Source organism: Chionomys nivalis, chromosome 12, assembly GCF_950005125.1.
Source record: "Chionomys nivalis chromosome 12, mChiNiv1.1, whole genome shotgun sequence".
Taxonomy (NCBI): domain Eukaryota; kingdom Metazoa; phylum Chordata; class Mammalia; order Rodentia; family Cricetidae; genus Chionomys; species Chionomys nivalis.
The window spans coordinates 47201535-47225943 of NC_080097.1; the positions used below are offsets into that span (position 1 = coordinate 47201535).

Consider the following 24409-nt stretch of genomic DNA (forward strand, 5'->3'; position numbering starts at 1 on the left):
ATTGACTCTAGGCCTTGAACATAATATAGTGGTGGTGTCAAGTACACAGAGATGTCATAAGTTCATAAGCCCCCCTGTCACCCTCTGTGAGGGACCTGAGGATTTGAATATCCATAGAGCGTCCTGGAACAGCACCACCTAGGAACATGACGGGGCAACTGCATTTGGATGTTTAGATTTCATTTCCCACCAGAAAGTACTGAAGTACTGGAAGGCCTGGCTAACCTTTTGACACTTAGGAATATCAATCAGCCCCTTCATCAGGCCACCCACAAAACAGGCCCCAAGATGAAAGACTCATGCTTACCCTCCGCCCACAGGGGGCTACCTTCAGTGACCTTAGCAGGATACCTGCTTGGCTTACCCACTCAGCAGCAAGCCCGGGTGCTCTTGACTACTGGCGGGTGTGAGGTGACTGGCCGCTTGAGTCCCTGCCATGGCTTCCTTTCACTGGCAGACAGTGACCTGGAATTGTAAACTGGATTGTCCCTTGCTCTCCTAAGTTGCTTTTGGTCAAGGCACTTTCTTACGGCAATTCCACTGTGGTTGGAACCCTTCAGAATATGGTGCTTCCCCCCTTTCTCATCCAGAGAAAGTGCAGGTGAGAACAGTTTTGTCTTGAGATGTGGTCTGCTGCGATGACCCTGGGAGGGTCACGTGGGTTTCACAACATGGACACCATTGCTTTCTAACTTATTTGGTAGAACTGACTGATGAGGCCGTCTAAGCTTGGATTGCTCTTTTTTAGAAAGAAGTTTATTAATGTTTAAATTACAGGCATTTTAAAAGATCTGGGCTATTTTTTTAGTATGTATCCATTGTATCAAAGCTGATTAATTAAAAGTAATAAATGTATTCTTATAATCGTCATGTATTGCCCTTTGAGAGATGACAGGATCTGTACAAGAAAATCAAGTGTCCAATTAAATTCAGAGGCTCTTCAGTGGGAGAAGGAGAAAGAGAGCGCCCAGTGAGCCCATTGGGCTGAGCACAGCGCACCCATGCTCAAAAGCAGAGGGAAGGAAGGAATCCTGAGGGTTAGTGCTCACTACACTCTCCATGTACACAGTCCAGCACCCCATGCTGCCCACAGTTAGGACGTCCTCCCTCATCCGTTAATTTAAGGCAGCCCTTGTGGACGGGAGGTTTCTCAAGTCCTCAGGCGCACAGGTCCCTCACAGCTCCTTAGTTGTGCACACCCTTCTGCGCACTGCACTTCTCTCCATGATGTGTGTGTCAGCTCTAAAGCCAGGGTTAGGCAAGTCTTTGTCGTGGTGTGCTATTCAGGACGCAGGGCCAAGGAAACCCGTCTGTTCTCTTCCAGCAGATACAAGTTCTCCCCGGTACTTTTGATCCATGGTTGGTTGAGTCTGGTAGGGTGAAGCTCAGTGACCCAGAGTGTCAACCGTGTTCTGTGCTCCATCTGAATCGCTCCGCGTGCTTCTTCCCGCAGTTGCTTGTCTCTGACTGCGCAGTGTTAATGTTATAGCATCTACATCCTGACCAAAGGCCTAAGTCAGCGTTACAGTGCAGGAGTCCGGGTCAAACTGGATCCCTGCCCTGTCTGCCTGACCCCACATAAACCTGAGGCTGACTGCTGTCCTACACAAGCTCACGTGCGTGAACACACACACACACACCCCTGTATGCCTATGAATACCCACATACACATATACATGCACATATAAAGAGTTGTTTACTAGAGTTACGGAGTTCAGGTTTTAAGATAGAAGATAAGAGATGCAAGAGTTATTTAAAGACTACAAAACCAGGTCGGGGGGAAATCACCTCTGACCAAGTGTAGATAAAGGGAGATAAAGATTATTGCCCTTCCAGGCTGGAGAGATGGCTCAGTGCAAAGAGCACTGGCTTCTCGTTCAGAGGACGCAGGTTCAATTCCCAGCACCTACACGGCAGCTCACAACTGTCTGTAACTTCAGTTCCAGAAGGTCTGACACCCTCATACAGACACACATGTAGTCAAAACACCAATGTACATAAAAAATAATAAGTCATTTTTTAAAAAAGATTATTGGCCTTCCTTAAGGCAGGGCTGTTCCAAAGTCCAACAGTTCTAGTAGGAAAAGAAGGCGAAAACTTAAGAAATGATATGTAAGGTAGATACTAAACCGTGAGAGCAGTGTCACCAGAATTTGTCGTGTAAACGCCAGCAAAACTTTGTGCTGCTTCTACTAAAGGATTTAGCTGGAGTTCTCAAGCAGCTGACTTCTTGTGCACGGATCTGGCTCCGCCCTGCAGTACCTTCCTCCTGACTAACTACTTAGACTCTGAGGGTAGATGGCCTGTGGGAACTCTTGGCACAAACAGTTGACATCTGACCTCTTCTCAGTCATTCCAGCGGCGTACGGACCTTCAGTAACTGCAGCACGGAGAATTTTTTTCATTTCATCTCAAGTCCAAACTCGTATTGTCTTCGGAACAAGCCACAGCTACAGCCGTCCTACAAGGCGGCCGTTTGTGGGAATGGGCAGTTGGAAGAGGACGAAGTGTGTGACTGTGGACCGCAGGTTAGTGCTGCCGCGCGGGGGTGGGTGCCAGAGCGACAGAGTTTTCATTAACATCTGTGCTGTCCCCTGTCTGTCCGCTTCATTTCTCACAGTCATCCTGCTACAAAGGCCTTTGCAAGGGACATATGAATAGACTCAGGGGTGAAGTAATTAATGTCTTGGCATATGGTTCACCGATTGGTAGCCCATCCATACAGATATGTTTGCTTTTCCTGCCACTCTTATTGGTATACAGGTGGCACCTAAAGAAATGGTTCACACTCACCATGCGCGAGTCGGTGACTTGATAATCAATACATGCATGCCCTATGAAAGAAACCACAGCTAAGCCCGTCAGCTTAGATCAGCATCGAATATGGGTTCACTCTGTGTAGCACATGCTGGCCTAAAACTCAAAACAACTCCAGCCTTCTGAGTGCTGGGATCGCAGGCTTGAGCCATCTTGCCTGGCTTATGAGCTCGCCATCTGCCTCCTGACTCTCCTCGCCCTCTTTCCCTCACTTCCTCCCCTCTCCTCCCTCATCTCCTATTAGGAATTAGGATGTAGCTGGGCGGTGGTGGCACACGCCTTTAATCCCATCACTCAGGAGGCAGAGGCAGGTGGATCTCTGTGAGTTCGAGACCAGCCTGGTCTACAAGAGCTAGTTCCAGGATAGGCTCCAAAGCTACAGAGAAACCCTGTCTTGAAAAACCAAAAAAAAAAAAAAAAAAAAAAAGAATTAGCATGTAACCTCTAAACAATTTGTGAGTGCTTTGCATGAATATATTTTCTTGCAACAGCATGAGATGAACAATGCCTTTATCTCCATATTTAAGAGCAAACACTGAGATTCGTATTAAGTATCTCTTACAAGGCTTTTGTCTTCATTTTGTGTCTATTGCTGTAATACAACCTGACAAAAGCCACCTAGGGGAGAGAGGGTGAGATAAAATAAACCCTTTGTCTCCAAGCCTCATAGAGTGGAAAGACTCTCGTAGACTGGTGAGACTATAATCCATACCACACAATCTCTCTCTCCCGTCTCCTCTATAAGAGTTAGGGCGCCACCTCTTAGCACACTGCCAGTGTACATGCAATGGGATCTGTTACCTGCAGTCCTGTGAGTGAGCGTGAGACCTCCAGAGCAGATTCATCGTGCTCTCCACGCGCTACACCCCTGGACCATGGCGTCTCCATCCCTCCCTTCCATGCCACTCCCATTCTCATTTTTCAAACAAGCTATTTTGAAGGTCTTTGAGTCCCATCTTTGGATGACGTCTCCTAAGAGATCCTTCTCTTCCTCTTGAGCCCAGTCTTGTCCAACCTTTCCCTTAAACTCACTTGCCATGCAGAAAGACAAATGGGAAGCTTTCACCATGAAGTAAGAAAATATTAGGAGGCACATTTGGAGTTTGGCCATGGAATCTTATTGACTTTTTACCAATATTCAATCACCAATTTAAATTTAATATTTAATTCAAAATTATTTAAAATATACCTATAACCACAGGGAGTTTTTCTTTTCCAAACCAAATAAATCTTCCATAAAACTGTGGGGTTGGAGGAAAGAAAAAAAGATAGAATGAAGATAAATGAGATAAAAATAGAGAGATAAAGGGGAACAAGCCGTTGTCACAGTTACTGAGAGTACTGTGTCTCTGGGGAACCAGGATGCGCGTGTTCAGGATTCCCCGTGTTGTTGGCTGAGGTCACTAGTGTGTGCCCCTCCCAATAGAAAACTGTCTTTCTGATGCTGCAGTTTCTCTGCTGTCCTTGCGATCGTACACACTGACGACGCAAACTTAGAAGAGGAGGGTTCACTTCCAAGTTGTTGTCCATCACTACAGGGAAGTCAAGCTGCAGGAGCCTGCAGCAGCTGATCGCATCCATGGGGAACGGTTGCTTGCACGCTTACTCCTGCAGTACAGGACCCAAACCTAGGGAATGGAGCCACCCACACTGGATGTAATCAAGACATTCTTCTATAGATAGGCCCACGGGCCAAGCTGATCCAGACAACCCCTCATCGACTCTTTCTTCCCCAGAATAGCATGTTTTTAAGAAACTGTTGCCCATCGCAACAAAGTTTTTGCTTGGTTTGGCTTGAGTGGGAAAAAACAGGGAAACTTCCCACTCAAATTTAACAGCAATGTGTCCTAGCTCATGGCGTGTTATCTAACTGAGGTCTAACCACTGTGATAATCCCTTCCCTGTAGAAGTCAATGTAGAGAACCACAGCAATGCCATCCACTGGGCAGAACAGCTGTGCCAAACACAGGACCATTCCTGTGTCCTACTGAATGTCTTGCTGGCAGTCATTCTAAGACATCTAACCTCCACGGCGGACTCTTGTCTGCTGAATAAATGTTTTCCCAATTTGCCATCTCAAATTCCTGGGAATTAAAATTTGTGTGTGTGTGTGTGTGTGCATCAACTAAAAAGACCTCTCCTTTGTTATATTTGCTTACTAACCCCAATAGTCAAAGCTATTAAAGCAGATTCAGAAAGCATAAAATAGAAGCCATGAGTAAATAATATAAAAGTAACAACTTTAGCCATGTTCAGATACTACCGTTTTAAAAATTAAAGATAAAGTTAATTGCTAGATATGGTGGTATATGCCTACAATCCCAGTACTGCAGGGGCAGGAATGGAAACAGAAGTACCAGGCATTCAGGGCCAGCTTTAGCTGAATGCCATTGAGCCTGGCGTAGACAAATGAGACTAAATCTCAAAATAGAAAAAAAAAATTGGGAAAGATTGGTGTGGGACAATTGTCTGTATTCTATCAATTATATTTCAAATAAATGCTGATTGGCCAGTAGCCAGGCAGGAAGTATAGGCAAGACAATCAGACAGGAAGTGGAGGCTGGTCAATGAGAACAGGAGAATTCTGGGAAGAAGGAAGCCCATCTCTCTGCAGACCTGACCTGGCCACAGAGCAAGCAAGATGTAACTGCCTCACCAAAAAAGGTACCAAGCCATGTGGCTAACATAGATAAAAATAATGGGCTAATATAAGTTATAAGAGTTAATAAGAAGACTGAGCTAATGGGCCAATCAGTTTATAGTTAATGTAGATCTCTGTGTGATTTCTTTGGGACTTAATGACTGTGGGAACTGGGCAGGACAGAAACCCTGACAACAAAAGATAGTTCAGTAGTGTTTGCTACTCTTTGAATGACCAAAGTTCAGTTCCCAGCATCCACGTGACGACTCACAAACATTTGTAATTCTAGCTCCAGGAATCCGATGCCCTCTTCTGGCCTCTGTGGGCACTACACTCATGCATCACATGCATAGGCACACATACCTTCTCTTGTGCAAACACACAGAAACACACATTCACAGAGAATTTTGTAAAAAAAAAAGTCTCTAAAATGCCTATAAACTGTTATTGAGACATATATTATCGAAGTTGAAAAATATCACATAAGACCAAACCACAACTTCTGCTTATCCTACATCTTATATTTATTTAGCCTTTGTCTACAAGAGCCAGGGACCACCTCATTGTCTCCACTGTGATGGACCCGATGGTATCAAAAGGATTTTATTCCCTACACAGCAAGCTCTGTCCTAGGAATAGAAACATCTAGGATGTAATAAATAGCAGTCAAAGCCGGGTGGTGGTGGCGCACGCCTTTAATCCCAGAACTTGGGAGGCAGAGGCAGGCGGATCTCTGTGAGTTCGAGACCAGCCTGGTCTACAAGAGCTGGTTCCAGGACAGGCTCCAAAACCACAGAGAAACCCTGTCTCGAAAAACCAAAAAATAAATAAATAGCAGTCAATCAGTGTCTAGGCAAGTCAATCAGTAAGGTGGGTAAGAAGTGACTTGGTTTCTTTTTCCTGTTTGCCCAGATGAAAGGCGAGCATCTGTCTTCAGGCTATATAATATGTTGCCATTCAAATCCTGTCAACTCTGAATGGATTCAGGAAGACTCTTTATACATGTGGTTTGCCTTTCAGGGCTGTGGTGACCAAACTCCACCATGCTGTGATCCCAACACCTGTAAGCTGCCAGATGGTTCTGTGTGTGCTGATGGACCGTGCTGCAAGGATTGTAATGTAAGAGACTTTTCCTTTTTAGAAGATTTTTTTCTTACTTTTTATGTGTATGGGTGTTTTGTCTAAGTACCATGCATGTGCCTGGTCCCACAGAAGCCAGAAGGGAGTGTAGGATTCCCTGAGACTGGGTGACAGATGCTTGTAAGTTGTCGTGTGGGTACTGAACACTGAACTTGGGTTCTCTGGACAAACAGCCAATGCTCTTAACCATAACCACTGAGCCGTCTCTCCAGACCCAAGCTTTTTCTTTTAAAGAGTGTTGACATTTATATTTTGTTTTTGGCATTTGTCAGTGGCTTTTTTTAATATATATCACAGGTATTACTCTATTATCTTTTTCAAGATTAGCTTGTAATTTCTTTTTCCAAATTTACTATATCTCTCCTTTTTTTAGTCTTCCTTCATGCAACACACCCAGACCACAGTTTCCCCTCCCTCCACTCTTTTCAGTCCCCCGACCCAACACACACACATGCTCCCTTCTCTCAGAGCCACGCCCCCTCCATTTCCCTTCAGAAAATATCAGACCTCCTAGGGATATCAACCAAATAATGGCATAACAAGATACAATAAGACCAGGCACAAACCCTCATATCAGGGCTGGGTGAAGCAGCCCAGTAGGAGAAGGGTCCCAAGAGCAGCAAAACAGTCAGAAACACCCCTACTCCCACTATTAGGAGTCCCACAAAAGCACCAAGCTAATAACCATGACACATATGCAAAGGACCTAGTGCAGACCCATGCAGGCTCCGTGATTGCCACTTCCGTCTCTGTGAGCCCTTATGAGCCCCTGCTTAACTGAGCCCCAGTTGATTCTGTGGGCCATGTCCTGGGGTGCTCGGCCCTACAGGCTTCTACAATCCTTCTGCCCTGTCTTCTTCAGGATTCCTCAGGCTCCAAGGGGAGGGAACCAATGGAGGTCTACAGACATTTCCATTATTAAGAAATTAATTTTAAATCTTTCATCCTATTTGTGTGCATTTTCCACCAGAAATGTCAGAGTATTAGCAACAAAAGTCTTCCAACCATGAAAAATTAATTTTCTTCTGCATTTCTATAATATTCCAAACTTTTATTCCTCGAAAATTAAAACAAAGATGTATGGGTTGTATGAAATGACTGAAACAGAAATATTGCTCCTATTACACGTCATATATCGTCAAAATGTGCTACAAGCAGCACATAATTTAATAGTGTAATTGTCTTGTTTTTAAATTTCACATATGTACAATATATTTAGATCACTCCCCCCCTGCCTCCAACTCCCCCACAGCCATTCCACTCTCTTCCTAATTCATGACTTTTTTATTTAATTATTGTTGTTACATATATATTTACATGTAAATGAGTAAATATATAAATGCAACACGCTGAGTTCATTTACTGTGTTTGTATATATCTTGTTCGGGTTGACCACTTGGCACTGGATAATCAGTTAGGTGGCTCATCCCCGGAGGAGACCGATTCTCCCTCTCTGGGGCGTCATTAATTGCCTGTAGCTCTTCATCTCGGGTGGAGCCCTAAGAGATCACCCATCCCTGCTGATGCGCCAGACAGAGCATTTATTCCCACCTGACGCACACAACGCATAGCACACCAGTGGTTTCCCGGGTGCCTCTCTGCTTCTCTGCGGCCTTACTCAGTGCGATTCCTTTCCCCCTTCAGATGAAGCCCAAAGGGGAAGTCTGCAGGCCTCCCAGCGGGGAGTGTGACCTGGCAGAGTACTGCAACGGCACGTCCCCCGTGTGTGAGGAAGACTTCTTCATCATCGACGGGCATCCGTGTGGACAGGATAAGTGGGTCTGTCTTAACGGCTCGTGTCAGGATGGAGAAAAACAGTGCCGTGATCTATTCGGCTATGGTATCTTTAATCATTTGACTTTTCCGTTTAAGCATTTTCTGGGGGCTGAAAAGAAACAGATGAGCCTGTTTTGTTTGGTCTGCGGTACTGAGAATTGCATTTAGGGCCACACCTGCCGCATGCGCTCTTGTTCCACCAGCGGCATGCCCAGCCCCCGCCCACTTTTCCACTCATTAGTTTTGAAGTAGTTTCTTGTTAACTTTCCCTGGCTAGCCTTGAACTCACTCTGTGTTTCAGACAGGCTTTGACTTTGTGATTCTCCTGCCTCAGCTTCGCAAGTAGCTGAGGTTACAAACCTGAACCACCAGGACCCAGTTAAGAAATAGATGACAGGGGCTGGAGAGATGGCTCAGTGGTTAAGAGCATTGCCTGCTCTTTCAAAGGTTCTGAGTTCAAATCCCAGCAACTACATGGTGGCTCACAACCATCTGTAATGAGGTCTGGTGCCCTCTTCTGGCTTTCCGGCATACATGCAGACAGAATATTGTATACATAATAAATAAGTGTTAAAAAGAAAAAAGAAATAGATGACAGGGGCTGGGCGGTGGTGGCACACGCCTTTAATCCCAGAACTCGGGGGGGGGAGGGGCAGAGGCAGACAGCGCTCTGTGTGTTCGAGGCCAGCCTGGTCTACAGAGCAAGTTCCAGGACAGCCAGGAATACACAGAGAAACACTATCTCAAAAAAAAAAAAAAAAGGAAAGGGAGGGAGGGAGGGAGGGAGGGAGGGAGGGAGGGAGGGAGGGAGGGAGGGAGGGAAAGGAAGGAAGGAAGGAAGGAAGGAAGGAAGGAAGGAAGGAAGGAAGGAAGGAAGGAAGGAAGGAAGGAAAAGGAAAAAAAAGGAAAAAACCTTGTGCAATCCATTCGAGAAATGCTCTCCCTGGACCTAGCGTAAAGAGAATAGCTGAAAGGATCCTGAGTGAGAATCAATCTTTTGAGCAGAGAAAGGAGAATGATTCTATTGTCAGTAATTAGTTACTCCACTAGTTACTCCACTGTCCTGGGGGTTCTGTGTTTTCTGAGAAACCATAACCCACAATGCATTGTTTTTCTCTTTCTTTGATCCAGATTGTCTTTGGGTTTTGTTTGGTTGGTTGGTTGATATTTTTGTTTGTTGTTCTCTGAGTTTCTTGGAACAGTGAACTAAGTGTTACATTACCACACAGACCTCAAAAACCAAATGTATGTTTATACCTGTTCATCTAGAATTACCGCCATTTCTATTTTTGGTACTTTTGGGGGAACGAATTCATTTTTATTTTAAGTATGTGGGTGTTGGAAATCAAACCAGGACCCCTGAAAGAACAATCACAATTCTTTACCATCTCCCCACCCCATCTATTTCTCGTACTTTTTTTTTTCCTGAAGATTGTATCCTTTGTGCTATTTCTCCATGTCAAGACACTTGCACCATTATTTGAGTGCACCCAACTGTCTTTGTTCTGTTCACTCCTGAGTGAAATTGTAGAGACTTATCTGCCGAGCCTTCCCTCCCCCAGGGTTGGTGTTGAGAAGGCCTGCCTGTGGATTGTGCATCCTGCAGGTGTGCCACCCGGGTTTCTACTCCACTAGACCTAAGAGGCGAGGCCAGTCATCCGGATTCAGTTGCTGTTTGTTGATATTCGTTGATATCATTGAGCTTCAGTTAGAATTTGGAGAAGATTGTTGCTCTGTGTCTCACCCATGGGATTCCAGGGTTTTCCGCTGTGTGCTCTGACGTATACACAGGCAGACGTGAAAGCGTGACACAACCAAAGCCTTCTCTCCGTGAGCTGACCTCCTCTCTTGCCTCGGTTTACTCTCAGGAGGAAACTGGACAGGAGCCAATGGAGTGTGACAGATCTAAAAATTGTCCCTGCAGCTATGAAACATTCAGATTCTGCCTGCTTTCTAGTCCATCAGCAACAGTTTGCTGCTCTAACCAGGCTCATAATCTGCACTTCTTACCCACAACATATTCAGCAAATTATTTCTGAAGCAAAATAAACCATTAACTTTGGGCTCGCTGGCATCTCTACGCAACTTAACTGAGCACCAGTGACCATCCAGGATGCTGTTGTGACAGGTCACTTTCCTCCAGCCAGGCAATGCAGGTGTCAAAAGTCCCAGTCAGAGGTTTCAGCAAGCATAGAATGGATGGAGGCTGGAAATAGAAACCTTTCTCTAGGAAGTTTGGGGATTGAAGCTAAGAGGAATCAGAGATGAAAGTAAATGGTGAATAGTTTGATTGAAAAGACATTTATGCAAAAGAGCCCACCTTTATTCACAGTAAGTCAATGATTTGTTTAGGAAACTGACTTTCTTGTTTACATGTATGGGGACTATTAGCATTACATATTAGGAACTGTGCAGGAGATATCAAGTGTGAAGTATTTGACTGAAATGGTTTGTGCCACTGTCCACATGCCTTTATTTTCAATTTTATGTAATGTTTGTTTTCTGTGCAATACTTTCTGAACCATTTCAGAACCTTGAAAGTGTTCATTACCTATTTCAATGCAAAGGACCGAATATTCATTGCAACTAGCACCTTTCTGTTTACCTTCCAGAAGCCGACTTTGGTACAAATGAATGCTATGACGAGCTGAATTCCAAAACGGACATATCTGGGAACTGTGGGATCAGCCCTTCGGGGTACAAAGCCTGCGCACCTAAGTATGCCTTAAAAAAATGTGACCAGACTCTAGCCCCTTACACTTGAAAATGCCACCAGTTTCATATGAAAACAAAATAACAGCTGACCATGAGGTCTGCCATGTTTAATCCAGTGACAGATGTCAGGAGTGCCTAGGAAGGTTCCCTGGCATGTGCCACACACCTGGGGTGTTGTCCCAGTTGAACTAATTTGTCTGTACCTGAATTATTCTCTGTCTTTTGCCACTCAGTGTTTTGTTTCTATGAAGGTCCACTCATCAGACATAAGTATTCGGTTTTTAACATTTTTGACATTTTTTATGCTGTCTCCTTAATTCACGGCATACTTTTGTAACTCCGGTTCTGGAAAGCAGTGGCCTGTGACTCCTGGGTGGCCCTGTCTCACAAAACAAGGTGGAGAGGGATAGATAAAGACACCTGTCATTGACCTATGGTCTCTCTACACATGCGCACAGGCAGCTAGACCATCATACACACCATATACAAACACACAACACATACACAAAGTGGACATTCTTCTTTGTACATTTCTGTTTATTTGCTTTATGTATGTGGGTGCATGCCTGATGCCTGGTGAGGCTAGAACAAGGGTTACCCTTGTGAGTTACCAATGTGGATGCTGGGAATCAAACTCAGGTCCTCTGGAAGAGCAGCCAGTGTTCTTCAGAATTGAGCCATCTCTCCAGTCCCAAGATGGGCGTTCTTTATAGAGTTAAAATTAAAGTACAAGAAAGGGAAACATTAATGAAGAACCCATGCAGGCCTAACCAAAGTGTTCCTAGCGTATGCTAATGAGCTATAGACTTACCTCAGGGCTGCCTGCAAGCACCTGAGATTTGGCACCCTAGAAACTTCCCAAGGATTTGGGCTTATGGGTTTTTTGTTGTTGTTGTTGTTTATATTTGGTTTTGTTTTTTGGTTTGGTCTTGTTTTATTTTGTTTGAAAGGGTATCATGAGAAGATCTTTGCTGTAAAAGAAAACTCATGTTTTCAGCTGGGCGGTGGTGGTGCACGCCTTTAATCCCAGCGTGTGGGAGGCAGAGGCAGGTAGATCTCTGTGAGTTCAAGGCCAGCCTGGTCTGTCTGTTAGAGCTAGTTCCAGGACAGCTAGGGCTGTTACATAGAGAAACCCAGTCTCAAAAAAACAAGAAACAAACGAAAGAAAGAAAGAAAGAAAGAAAGAAAGAAAGAAAGAAAGAAAGAAAGAAAGAAAGAGGAAAAAAGGAAATGTATGTTTTCATGAAGTGGGGGTAATTCCATGTCTTTGTGTTTTAATAAACCCTATATGTGAAAAGGAAACATTAAACGGTTAAGGTTATGGCTGTGATTAGCAGAGAAGCATATGCGCATACTATCTAAGCCACAATTCACTATCTGGGTGATGGAATGTGGAATGGTTACTAAATTGTGGTTTAGATAGTATGCATGGTGTGTGTGTGTGCACATGCGAATGTATGCATGCATGTTGTGTGCAGACAGGATTTGCTGAAGGTGCCTGTGTTTTGCGGTTACGGATTTGCTCTGTAGACCCATGTCTCACCGTGCTGTCTATCACAGTGGTACTTCTTCCCCAAGTACTTAACCTGGATCCTTTGGGCGGCTCAGGCTCAGCTCAGCTACTGGCATCCATTGCCCACTGAGATTGCTGGTCTCAAAGTGATGCTGGCTGAGGGATTTCTATAGTGTGCAATCAAAGCAAGAAAGGCTCCTCCAATAACACTTAGCAGTGTACCTAATAGACACAGTTTCTCCCTTCCTTTCCTGAGTCTGCGTTCTTCCTGCGCATAAGTGCCCACCTGTCTATCGTGCAAAGCCTCGGTCTCATCATACATGGGAGTCAGTTAGTTCAGAGGCAAAGAGATGGTATCTAGTCCGCCCCCATTCTGACAAGCTAGCTGACTGGAGGGTGGAAGGAGAGTGTCTTCAAAGACCATCTTGCCAGGAAGTTGATTTGAAAGCCACTTCTATAGGAGATGACTGTCCTTGCCGACAGGTATCCTCTCTATGTGTGGAGCAGAAAGATGGCATATTTTTTATCCCCTGTTGATGAGACCATGCCATAGCTTTCTGGTCTACATTCTTGTTTGTTTGACCAACAGTTTTCATTTTTAGTATTGTTCTTCTGTACCCAATGCCCCTTTATTGTTTTGTATGCTTTTCCTGGGTTTTTCTGCACTACCATTAGGGCATATATGCTTTTATTATTTTATTGTAATAATATGCATGATGTATGGTGTTTTGGGGATGTGGACTTCAATATCTTATCCGTTGTTAAGCCAAAAATTGGCCAGGCCAATTGCTCATTTTTAAAAGTTAGAATAAGCTTGGATCTGATTGTATTTAAGGATCAAATACAGGTGACGACATCACAAATGGTAATCTAGCCAATGGAAGAGTTCACAATTAATTTGTTCATTATTGTCAATAATCCAGGAAGCACTCTGTGTGTGTTATTCAAAATTAATTGCCAACTCCAATGTTTAATTTAAATCTATTTGTCTTTAAATTATATTAAAGTATTTCTCAATTAAAATAATGGCTTTCTTTATCTGTAAATTATAGTGACCGGAAGTGTGGGAAATTAATATGTAAATACGAAAGTGAGAATTTAATTAAAATAAGAGCTGCCACTATAATTTATGCCAATATAAGCGGGCACATCTGCGTTTCCCTGGAATATGCCGCCAATCATAAAGACAGCAACAATATGTGGGTGAGAGATGGAACTGTCTGCGCCGCCAACAAGGTACGTGATCTTCCCCCAGCAACTCCTCAGTGTAGTGAGTACTTATTGAGATGTATGCCTAGTAATGTGCTCTCTCAAAATGTAAGTACACAATCAATAATGAAATTTGGAAAATAAGATCAAAACTCAAAGAATAAAATAGAATAAAGCCATTGATCCTAAAATTATGCTCTATCATTAGCGGTATTTTTTAAAGAAATATAATAATAATAACAACAATAATAATAATAATACCATTGATCCTGCACAGCTGCTGCTGCTGCTAAGGCTATCTCGTTGGCTGCTTTTTGTGGAAGTCACACAAATTCCCAGAAAACACAATCATGGGGGTCACCCCTGCATTTTGTTACATTTTCAGAATGTTGCAGAAAGAGCGCACTTGTGATGTGGTGGATTGTCTTTTGGCATAATTATCTTAAATAATGGTGAAAATAAAGATTCTACAGAGTAAAGCATAAAACAGACAAATCTAACTAGTATGTGATGGTTAGTTCTGTCAACTTGCTGCCTGGGAAGAGAGTCTCTTCTGGGAAGAGGAATTATCTAGATCAAGTAGGTCCCAAGGGCGTGGGGTGGGGGGAGTTGATTGTTAATTGATGTAGGGAGGCACAGCCCCCTGTGGGCATCACCATTCCCTTGGCAGGGGCTCCTGAGCAATTTAATGGCAAGGAGGACAAAATGAAAATCATGTTGCAGAATCACGGCCAAAACATGGGGCAGCTTGATGATGCTCCTTCCTTCCAGCCCTTAGACTCTGGTCACTTTTCTGGTTAGTTTTCCTCCATTTCTTAGGCTCTTTAGCCTCAGACACCCTGTCTATAGGTTCATCTGTGCCTCCCTCCTCCTGGCCACATCTTTTGCAGTGAAGTTTCTACGCAATGAAGTTCCCATGCAGTGAGGTTTCCATGCAGTGAGGTTTCCATACAGTGAAGTTTCCATGCAGTGGGGTTTCCATGCAGTGGGGTTTCCATGCAATGAGGTTCCCATGCAGTGAGGTTCCCATGCAGTGAGGTTTCCATGCAGTGAGGTTTCCATGCAGTGAAGTTTCCAGTCCCCTTAGTATGTTCTCGAGAACTAGAATTTCTGTGTAGTGCCCTTTCCAGTTTGATCTTGGTTTCTAGTTTTCTTTGTTCTGAAGTCACTGTCCTGCTTTATTCTAGTTCTTCATCTGTGTTTCCCTTTAGGGATTTTTGAGAATGCTAATTTACATCCATAAAACTAATTTGTTCCCTTCCATCGAAAAGGTTGTGCTTTTCTGTTTTCTTTTTGTTCCTTACGATTTTTGTTGTCGTTGCAAATTAGGTATCTGAAAAATCTGTTTCTCTGGGTGTTTGAAGAGTGGCTCGGTATTGAGAATGCTTTTGATAATCATTTTATCTCATCCTTAGATAATTATGTATATTATGGGCACAATGTTATTGTATTGAGGAGCAGCAGGCCACTTCCCGCCTGGCTCCCGTCTGCCTGGCTAGCTTATACCCTGAAATAACAACAGACAAATTATATTCATTTAAACACTGCCTGGCCCATTATCTCTAGCCTCATATTGGCTAACTCTCACATCTTAATTAACCCATCTCTATTAATGTGTATTGTCACTTGACTGTGGCTTACTGGCATGAGTCTAACCAGCATCCATCTTTGAGAGGAGAGCCATGGCATCTGCCACACTGCCTTCTTCCTCCCAGAATTCTGTTCTGTCTATTCCACCCACCTAAGGACTGTCCTATCAAAAGGCCAAGGCAGCTTCTTAAGTTTCTTTATTTAACCAATGAAAGTAACACATAGACAGAAGATCTTCCTACACCACAATGTGATATTTTTGAGACCTGGAAACACTTCTGCAGCGATCAGATCAGAGCAGCCAGAATCTCTATCTTTTAAGTATTTACTGTTTTTCATTTGACATACATACCATGTCATATGTAATTCCCTAGTCACCCTCTTCTGCAGTACAGTACCAGCTTACTCTCCTTTTCTTACTGTAACATTTTACCTGGTGGCAAACCTTCCTTCATCTCCCCGCCCCCACCCATACCACATCTAGTCCCTCAGAATTCTCTAATTCCATTTGGAGTCACATAATGATGATGTCACACAACACCCTATAAGCTCTTCCACGTTGCCACAAACAGCAAGGTTGCATTCTGCTTTTGTGGCCAAATAACAATTTCAATATGCATTTTATATATTATATAAGTATGATCATTTGTAATGGGTTGGTTTTCAACAATTTGTAATAATTACATTGATACATTTTTCTCATGTAGCATATATGCCGCATTTTATCTACCTATCTATTGGCGACAGTGAAACCGGCGATATCTCTTGGCCATTATGTATAATATAAACAGGACAGGGCAGGACAGTGTAGGTGTCTCGTCAGCAGCCTAACTTTACTTCCTTTGTGTGTGTACCCAGCTGTGGGAGCCTAGGGTAGCTCTAAATCTTTCTCTTGTTGGTTTACTTCAAGGACTTTTCGCACACTTTGCATAAGAACTACACTAGTTTACATTCCTACCTTTCGGCCACGCCCTTGCTGGGATGTGTGTTGGGGTGTCGTTTTTTTTTTTTTTTTGGATTTTTGCCATATTGCCAATAGCCAGCTTAACTGGGAGGAGTGGTATTTCAAGGTGGTTTTTATCTTAAGAGAGTACAGGATGCTTTTTAAAAAGTGATGAGTCCAGCTGACATACCAGGCCCCTTGTCCATTCTAGGTTTGCATGAACAAAGAATGTGTAGAAGCTACAGTCTTGAATTATGACTGCTCCCCGAAAGACTGCAACAACCATGGTGTAAGTGGTCGACCCAAGAGTGAGAAAGGCAAGCCCTCCAAACTGCTCAGGAGAGCCAGGGCTGAGTCCCCTCCCCCACGCCCCTTCCCACCTTGCCTTCTGCCCTCTGTCCCAATAAGAAGTCACACAGGAAAATGGACATTATCTAACGTAAACACTAGTTTGCATATTTCCTGGCGTAAATGAACCCAGCTGCCGGTCTTAGCCCGTGACTTTACGCTGCTTTCAGGTTTGTAATAACAAGAAGCATTGCCACTGTACGGCCTCATACTTACCTCCAGATTGTGTGAATACGCGGGATGAATGGCCTGGTGGAAGCGTTGACAGTGGCAATCAACAACGAGCTGAGTCGATCCCTGGTAAGTCTTCCTACGTAGTAGAAATCATAATTAAAACATTGTGGGACAGGGGAAGTAAATGCTTGTCTCACAAATACTAGGACTGGAGTTTTGTCCCAAGAACTAACGTAAAAATGCTGCCGTGGCACAAACTTGGAATTCTGCCGCTTGGGAGGCAGAGACGGGAGCCAGTCTAGATTAACTGGTAACCTTCAGGCTAGAGAGACACAGAAGTTAAGGAGTTGAGAAACCGAGGAAGACACTTACCATCCACCTTTGGAACACACACACACACACACACGCACACACTCACTACTAAGAATGTTAAGTCAGTCAGTCTACAGTGGCCACAGCAAGGTCCAAAATAGAGAAAAATCGGCCAAAGAGATCCATAGTTGTGGCCTTAGTGGACTTGTAATCCAAACTCAGGAACTTACATTGAGAGAATCCTGTCTTGTGAACTTGACATGGTGAGAAGTATGTAAGTTCTGGCCTCATGTCTACTACCAGGAAGAAACAGGCTGGCAAAGCCACCAGGTGTGACCAGGAATTGTCAACCACAGAGTAGAACCTAGAACCAGAGTCAAAAGTTCCCTGAGAATTTGGAGGTTATGGTTAAGAAACTGCAGCACTAACAATAAAAACCCAGAGACAGATATTGGGGTTCAACCTGAAGATCAGAAAAAGCAAAGCAGCCAGCCGCTGGCTCTCACCTCTACCTCAGACTGAAATGGTGATCCTGTCACCACGAATCCTCAGACTGAGACTGAGTGAGACCAGTCTCCTCCTGTTTTATATCCCTCTCTAGTTCTGGGATTGAAGGTGTGTGCCATCACTGCCCGGCCTGTATGGCTGACTAGTGTGGCTGCTGGGATTGAAGGTGTGTGCCACCACTCCCTGGCCTCTATGACTGACTAGTGTGGCTGCACTGACCTTCAGGCAAGCTTTATTTATTAAAACACAAATAATACAGCACTATAAGAAACCCACCACACACACAAAAAAAAAAAAAATCACAAGGTAGGCCCAGATGCTTTCCAAGATGAATTTAGACATATTTTTGAAAAGAAAAAATAGCACTGAGGAAAACATAACCCTGATAACAAATTCAGATGCACAAACCAGCGATGACAACAAAACCACAATCGAGCATCCTTGGTCACTGCACATGTGAAAATCTTCAACATGAAGCTAGCTCATAGTGTATAGTTATCTGTATTCAAAGTTAAAATTCCAGACCAGGCCTAGGGATAGATTATCGTGGTAGAAAACTTAGATAGCCCATATAAGACCCCGAGTTCAATCCCAGGTACCACCATGAAGGGAAAAAAAAACCATACCAATGGGTGTCTACTGTAACATTCTCAACCAGTGCCGTTCACTATAGCAACAAAACCCAAATTGGCAAAAGACAAAAATGGCACTCGTTGCAAGGTATTTAGCCCTAACTCCTGAGGATTTTGTTGCTATTGTTGTTATTTGTTTTGAGATACTCTTTAAGGTAAAGCCAGAAGAATCAAGTTTGGCCAAGACATGAGTTCCAAATGGCCTGCGTTTCCTGTGAAAAGCATGGTGTCTTTTCCAGCAAACTTCATGCTCGTGAGAGTTGTACAGCAGAACCGTATTTCAGCTTTCCCATCTTGGTTTTCAGTTTTAGAGCAGGTCCAACCACCAACCATGTTTCCCTGTGAGTTCTCAGATGGAGAAGCATGACTGCCTATGTGTGGTGGTTTGTGTAGGTGCGGCCCCCATAGACTCAGGTGTTTGAGTGTTTGGCCTATAAGGAGTGGCACTTTGGGGAGGTGTGGCCTTGTTGGTGGAGGTGTGGCCGTATTGGAGAAAACGTGTCACTGTGGAAGCCGACTTTGAGGACTCGGGAAGCGCACTCAGTCTCCTTCTGCTGCCTTCAGATCAGATCAAGATTGCGGAACTCTCAGCTCCTCCTCCAGCACCACGTCTGCCTGCACACTGCCTTGCTTCAAGCCATGATGATCATGGACTAAATCTCTGAACTGTAAGCCAGTCCCAGTGAAATGCTTCCCTTTATAAGAGTTGCTGTGTTCATGGTGTCTCTTCACAGCAATAGAAACCTAACTAAGACACTGTGCCTTCTGGAACGACTCAAACTCTCTCAAAAGCGGAATGTCTGTCCTGCTGCAGTCATGGAGTTAGATGTAAACCAGCAGACTTAGAGAGGTTTCTGAAAGTGTCCAAAGCCACCTCTAAAAGGACACAGCACAGCCGGGCAGTGGTGGCGCACTCCTTTAATCCCAGCGCTCGGGAGGCAGAGGCAGGCGGATCTCTGTGAGTTTGAGGCCAGCCTGGTCTACAAGAGCTACTTCCAGGACAGGATCCAAAAAAAACTACGGAGAAACCCTGTCTCAAAAATACAAAAAAAAAAAAAAAAAAAAAAAAAAGATAAAAAGGACACAGCACCATACAACCATACATGGGTCACCTGAAGGTACTATGAAGAAAACACTATAATGTAATCACACACCTTTAAGACCAAATTGTCTCCCAGGAAAGCTAATCATCTAACCATATCAACCTAGCCTGGAGACACCAGCAGAGTCACTGCACTCACGATGGCCTCTTGACAGCAGGTGCCAGCCTTTTGCATGAGGCACAAGGAAGCACAGGATCCCACAACCTTTCGTCATTTTAAGTTATGTTGCTCCTTCAACAGCACCCTGTTATGGACTCTCAGCAATGTCCTTTTGTCACAGACCCCAGCCTCTCAAACTAAGGACCCCTATCAGCAACAAGGATTCTCCAAAGAAGGTTAGCATCCACCCTGGCGCATAGAGTGTTGGACCAACAACAAAGACTTTGAGCGATTGCCTCCTCAAGGGCAATTGCCATGGATTCTGCCCAAATTCAGGTGCCCAGAGTCACATGTGGACCAGGAGCCAGACCAGAGATATAGAGGAGTCAGAATCCCTGGTAGTGCAGACAGTTTGTACCATTGCACAGCCCTTGAGGAGATGATGAGCAGGAAGACCCCAAGAAGAAGCTGAGATGGGACAAGGAAAGAAAAGGACCTTAGCTTTGGAGGTCCCTAAGAGCAAGAACAGAGAGGTCAGGTTCTCTACCTCCCAGCCAATCATCAGAAAAGGAATGGCTTCACCTTCTGTGCCCAGACTTGGAAAGGGGAAAAGAAACATGAAGATGCCTATCCTGCTGGAAGAGTGTGAGACTTACTCGGAACTCCCAGTCTCCTCTGCCTCCTACTGCCGCCGCCTCCTCCTCCTCCTGATGTTCTCCACCATCCACCAGATGACGAGATGTCTTAAAACAGCAACTAGTATAATCCTTGGTGCTGCAGAATAAAAGAGAGACTGAGATTGAGATTCCTCACCTGCCACAGAGCAGCAAAGAGACTGCAGACAACAATCTAGTCAGTTTGATAAAGGGTATCAGAAAATTGAAACCAACACTTTTTATGATTAGCAATATTTATCTTCTCATAAAATTAGGAGCAAACACTGAAGTCTACTCTCACGATACGTATTCAGTATGTTTCCTATGTCACAGGCCTTAAACTTAGGAAAGAACAAGAAAGGAACAAAAAGACTAGAAAAGATGACGTGATGTTGCTTTTATGTGTGAGATACAATTAACCACAGAGAAAATCATAACAGATTTGAAGTAGTAAAAAGCACTTCTCAAAGGTCTCACTGTGTAGCCCTGACTGACCTAGAACTCACAATGTAGCCATGTTGGCCTTAAACTCACAGAGATCCTCCTGCCTCTGCTTACCAATGTTGCAATTAAGGCATGCAACACCATACCTGGTATATATATCTTCTAAGCAACTTGCTTTTATTGTTTTTTTTTTTTTTAAATTCTGTGGATGTGTGTATGATGGGGCAGGGATTATGTGCATGTGAATCCAGAGGATTTCAGAGACCAGAGGTGTTGAATCGCCTGGCTGTTGTGAGTCAACCAATGTTGATGCTCTATGAAGTGGACAGTTTATCTAAATATGAGAACTAAACCTATATAAATATTCTGGAAGAACTCTTTGAAAAACAATTTGTGAGAAAGGACATGAAAATATGCTTAGGTAAAACAAAACAAAACATAATTTAGGCCTAAAATATATGTACAGCATTTTTTTTTTACCAGAAATAAGAGTTTGAGAATTCCTCATTGGTAACTTGGATCACACTTCAATTCCTTTGATCAGAGACTGCCTGGAATAGAAGAGTCTCTAAGGCAAAGCAAGGAGCATGGACAGAGGAGATGGCTCCGTTGTTAGCTGCTCTTCTAGAGAACCTACATGGTGGCTCATAACCATCTGTAATTCCAGTTCCAGAAGATCCAACACCCTCTTCTGGCCTTCTCAGCTACCAGTCACACACATGGTACACATACATACATATATACATACATACATACATACATACATACAAACATTTATGCACAAGAAATTTTAAAAATCCTTTAAAAAGATACATACAAAAAGAAAAGCAAGGGGCAGGACTTTTACACAAAGATTTGGAGAGTTTGGAGGTGGGGTTTCTAGTGCCATTATGTTATCTACATGATATACAGTTAATTATATATAATTATAAAGTTTATATATAAAATATATGTAATTATGAAGGTTTTTTTTTTTTGTTTGTTTTGTTCCTGATGTAGCTGTTGTTTCAAGACAGGGTTTCTCTGTGTAACGTCCTGGCTGTCCTGGAACTCGCTTGGTAGACCAGGCTGGCCTCAAACTCAATGAGATCCGCCTCTGCCTCACAAGTACTAGGATTAAAAGCATGTACCACCACCACCTGGCTGAATTACAAACTTTTAAAAAGTGTAATTTATTTGTTCCAACGACAGCAGCACACAGCAACGCTGTTGTTTCAGTCCTGGCATTTGCCTTCTAACCTCTGGTGCTTTTCTTTGCCAGCAAGGCACTATGTTGCAAGTGCTTACCGCTCCAAGCCTACCCGGTGGCCGTTTTTCTTGATCATCCCTTTCTACATTGTGATCTGTATCCTGATCGCCATACTGGTAAAAGTCTACTCCCAAAGGAAAAAATGGAGGACCAGCGACTTCTCAAGCGATGAGTGTGTGGATTTCATACCTGCTTTCTTACTTTCATAATTAGTTGGTATAATGAATTATTAATGGTATCAAGATAGATGTAGCTAGTAACTCAGATTTAACTTTTGTCCTTTGTGTGGAAACTGAGTACTTAATATATTAATGATTACTAGAATGAATAATCAGGTTTTTTAACGATTGGTTTTAGTCTTATAAAAAATTAGTGGGTATAAAAGTGCCACAGAGATATCTGGGTTTTTTTTTTTGTGTGTGTGTGTGTGTGTGTGCTACTAAGAAAAAAAGTCGAAAATAATCACACACATACACACACACGCACACACACTGGCCTCTTTAGGGGTAAAAGCAAATGAAAATTGCTATCTCCCACTTACTAAAATTATTAGCAAATATGCATTAAACATTACTTAATTTTTATTGTTTCTGTATTGTAAAGAGTTCTTATTGCTATTTTGAAAAATTGACCAAAAAATGTTCAGGAAAATAGTTTTACCTTTTGTTCAGTTTTGACCTTTTTTTAATATACATAAATGGAGAACTAAGGAGTCAAAGGTGAAAGATAAGAATTATGTAGACCACTATGACTAAAAGACATGACACCAGAAGAGTAGCGCACACTGTAGCGAAAGGATCATGAGTTCAAGGGCTGCCTGGTCTACTTACTGAGTTCCAGCCTAGCCCTCAACTGCATAGTGAAAGAAACTGCCTCAGAAAGAAAATGCAGGAGGGTGGTATGGGCTGGGGAGATATCTCAGTGTGGTAAGTGCACACACCTCACACAAGCGTGAGAACCTATTTCACCCCCAGCACCTACATAAAAACTGGGCAGACAGCGTGCACCTGACACCCAGCACAGTGGGATATAGACTGGTTCCCTCTCTAGTTCACACAGCCCAAGCTCACCTGCCTAGACATGGTGCTGGGCCCTCCCACATCAATCAAGACATTCTCACAGAACGGCCATAGGCCGTTCTTCAAGTGGCATTCCCTCTTCCTAGGTGACTCTAAGTTGTATCAAGTTGACAGTAAAAACCAAGCAGACCACAGGAAGAGGGCAATAAACCAGTAAATTTAACATCAATGAGTAAAGATGACGGTGAATGGCTGCGAAAGGTCCCAGGCAGTTTAGCCATTTAAAAATGTTAAGAATCCGAGAGTGGGCTCAACCTAGAAACATTGTATCCCTGTCTCTAAGTGATTGTCTCTGTCTCTAATTCTATAGGCAATTTGAAACTGAAACTGAAACAAAAGACTAGTCTGGACAGCAAAGAGTTCCGCAATGTCGTGGTGAGTCTCCAACATTGCAAGGGAGAGAAGGAAGAAGAAAAATGTATTGGGCGTAAAGGGCAATAGTCACGTAGTTTGTTCTGTATAACCCAAACAACAAAAGACTGCTTTGCCGTATCGAAATTTCTGTCAATAACACGAGAATGTTATACATAATATCACAATCGATCACTGAAAAGGATCCTGCAGGCTGGGGAAGTAACTCAGTCTTGAAAGCACAAGGTCCTGAGTTTTGTAGGCAGAAACCATACTGCAAGCTGGATGTGACAGCACAGCTTGTCACCCCAGCCCTGAGGGGCAGGGACAGGACAGGCAGGCAGTCCCTGAGGCTCATGGCCAAGCCAATCTAGCCGACAAGGTGGACAGCACCTGAAAAACACCAGCCAAGGTTGATCTCTGGCTTCCACATGCATGTGCACATCTGTGCATGGGTATATAAGTCCAGCTGCATATACACACATGTACACAAGTACACATGCACACAAATACACACAGGCACACAAGTACACATGCACACAAATACACACAGGCACACAAGTACACATGAACACACAAAAGTACATATGCACACACATGCACACAAGTACACATACACACAAGTACGCATGCACATACACACACACACAATTTCTAGCAAGAGTCAGGTCTGGTGGTGTCAGCCTGTAATCCCAGCTTTTGGGTAGTAGAGATAGGTTCAAGAGTTCAAATTCATTCTCTACTACATTCAAGGCTAATGCTAGCATAGGTTACATCAGACTCTGTCTCAAAATATATAAAAAAAAATCAATACATTTTCCATTACATCCTTTAGAATTCTGAGTTCAGCCAGGGAGTAGTGGTACATGCCTTTACTCCCATAATCCCAGTACTTGGAAGGCAGAGACAGACAGGTGGGTCCCTGTGAGCTCGAGGCCAGCCTGGTCCACAAAGCAAGTTCCAGGACAGCCAGAGATGTTACACAGAGAAACCTTGTCTCAAAAATGAAAGAAAGAAAGAAAGAAAGAAAGAAAGAAAGAAAGAAAGAAAGAAAGAAAGAAAGAAAGAAAGAAAGAAAGAAAGAGAAATGTTTTAAAGGGCTGGAGAGATG

General features: G+C 43.5%; 1 protein-coding gene across 1 annotated transcript in view; it reads left to right on the top strand.

The window, feature by feature from the left end:
- Positions 1-23291, top strand: part of Adam2 (ADAM metallopeptidase domain 2) — a 45823-nt gene extending 22532 nt beyond the window's left edge. Inside the window, exons 12-20 of the mRNA XM_057786552.1 lie at positions 2351-2528; positions 6479-6577; positions 8243-8438; positions 10987-11092; positions 13655-13838; positions 16556-16633; positions 16863-16992; positions 21881-22040; positions 23258-23291. Coding sequence (XP_057642535.1) covers positions 2351-2528; positions 6479-6577; positions 8243-8438; positions 10987-11092; positions 13655-13838; positions 16556-16633; positions 16863-16992; positions 21881-22040; positions 23258-23291 — 1165 coding nt within the window. The remainder of the gene's footprint in view (positions 1-2350; positions 2529-6478; positions 6578-8242; positions 8439-10986; positions 11093-13654; positions 13839-16555; positions 16634-16862; positions 16993-21880; positions 22041-23257) is intronic.
- Positions 23292-24409: the final 1118 nt, after the last annotated feature.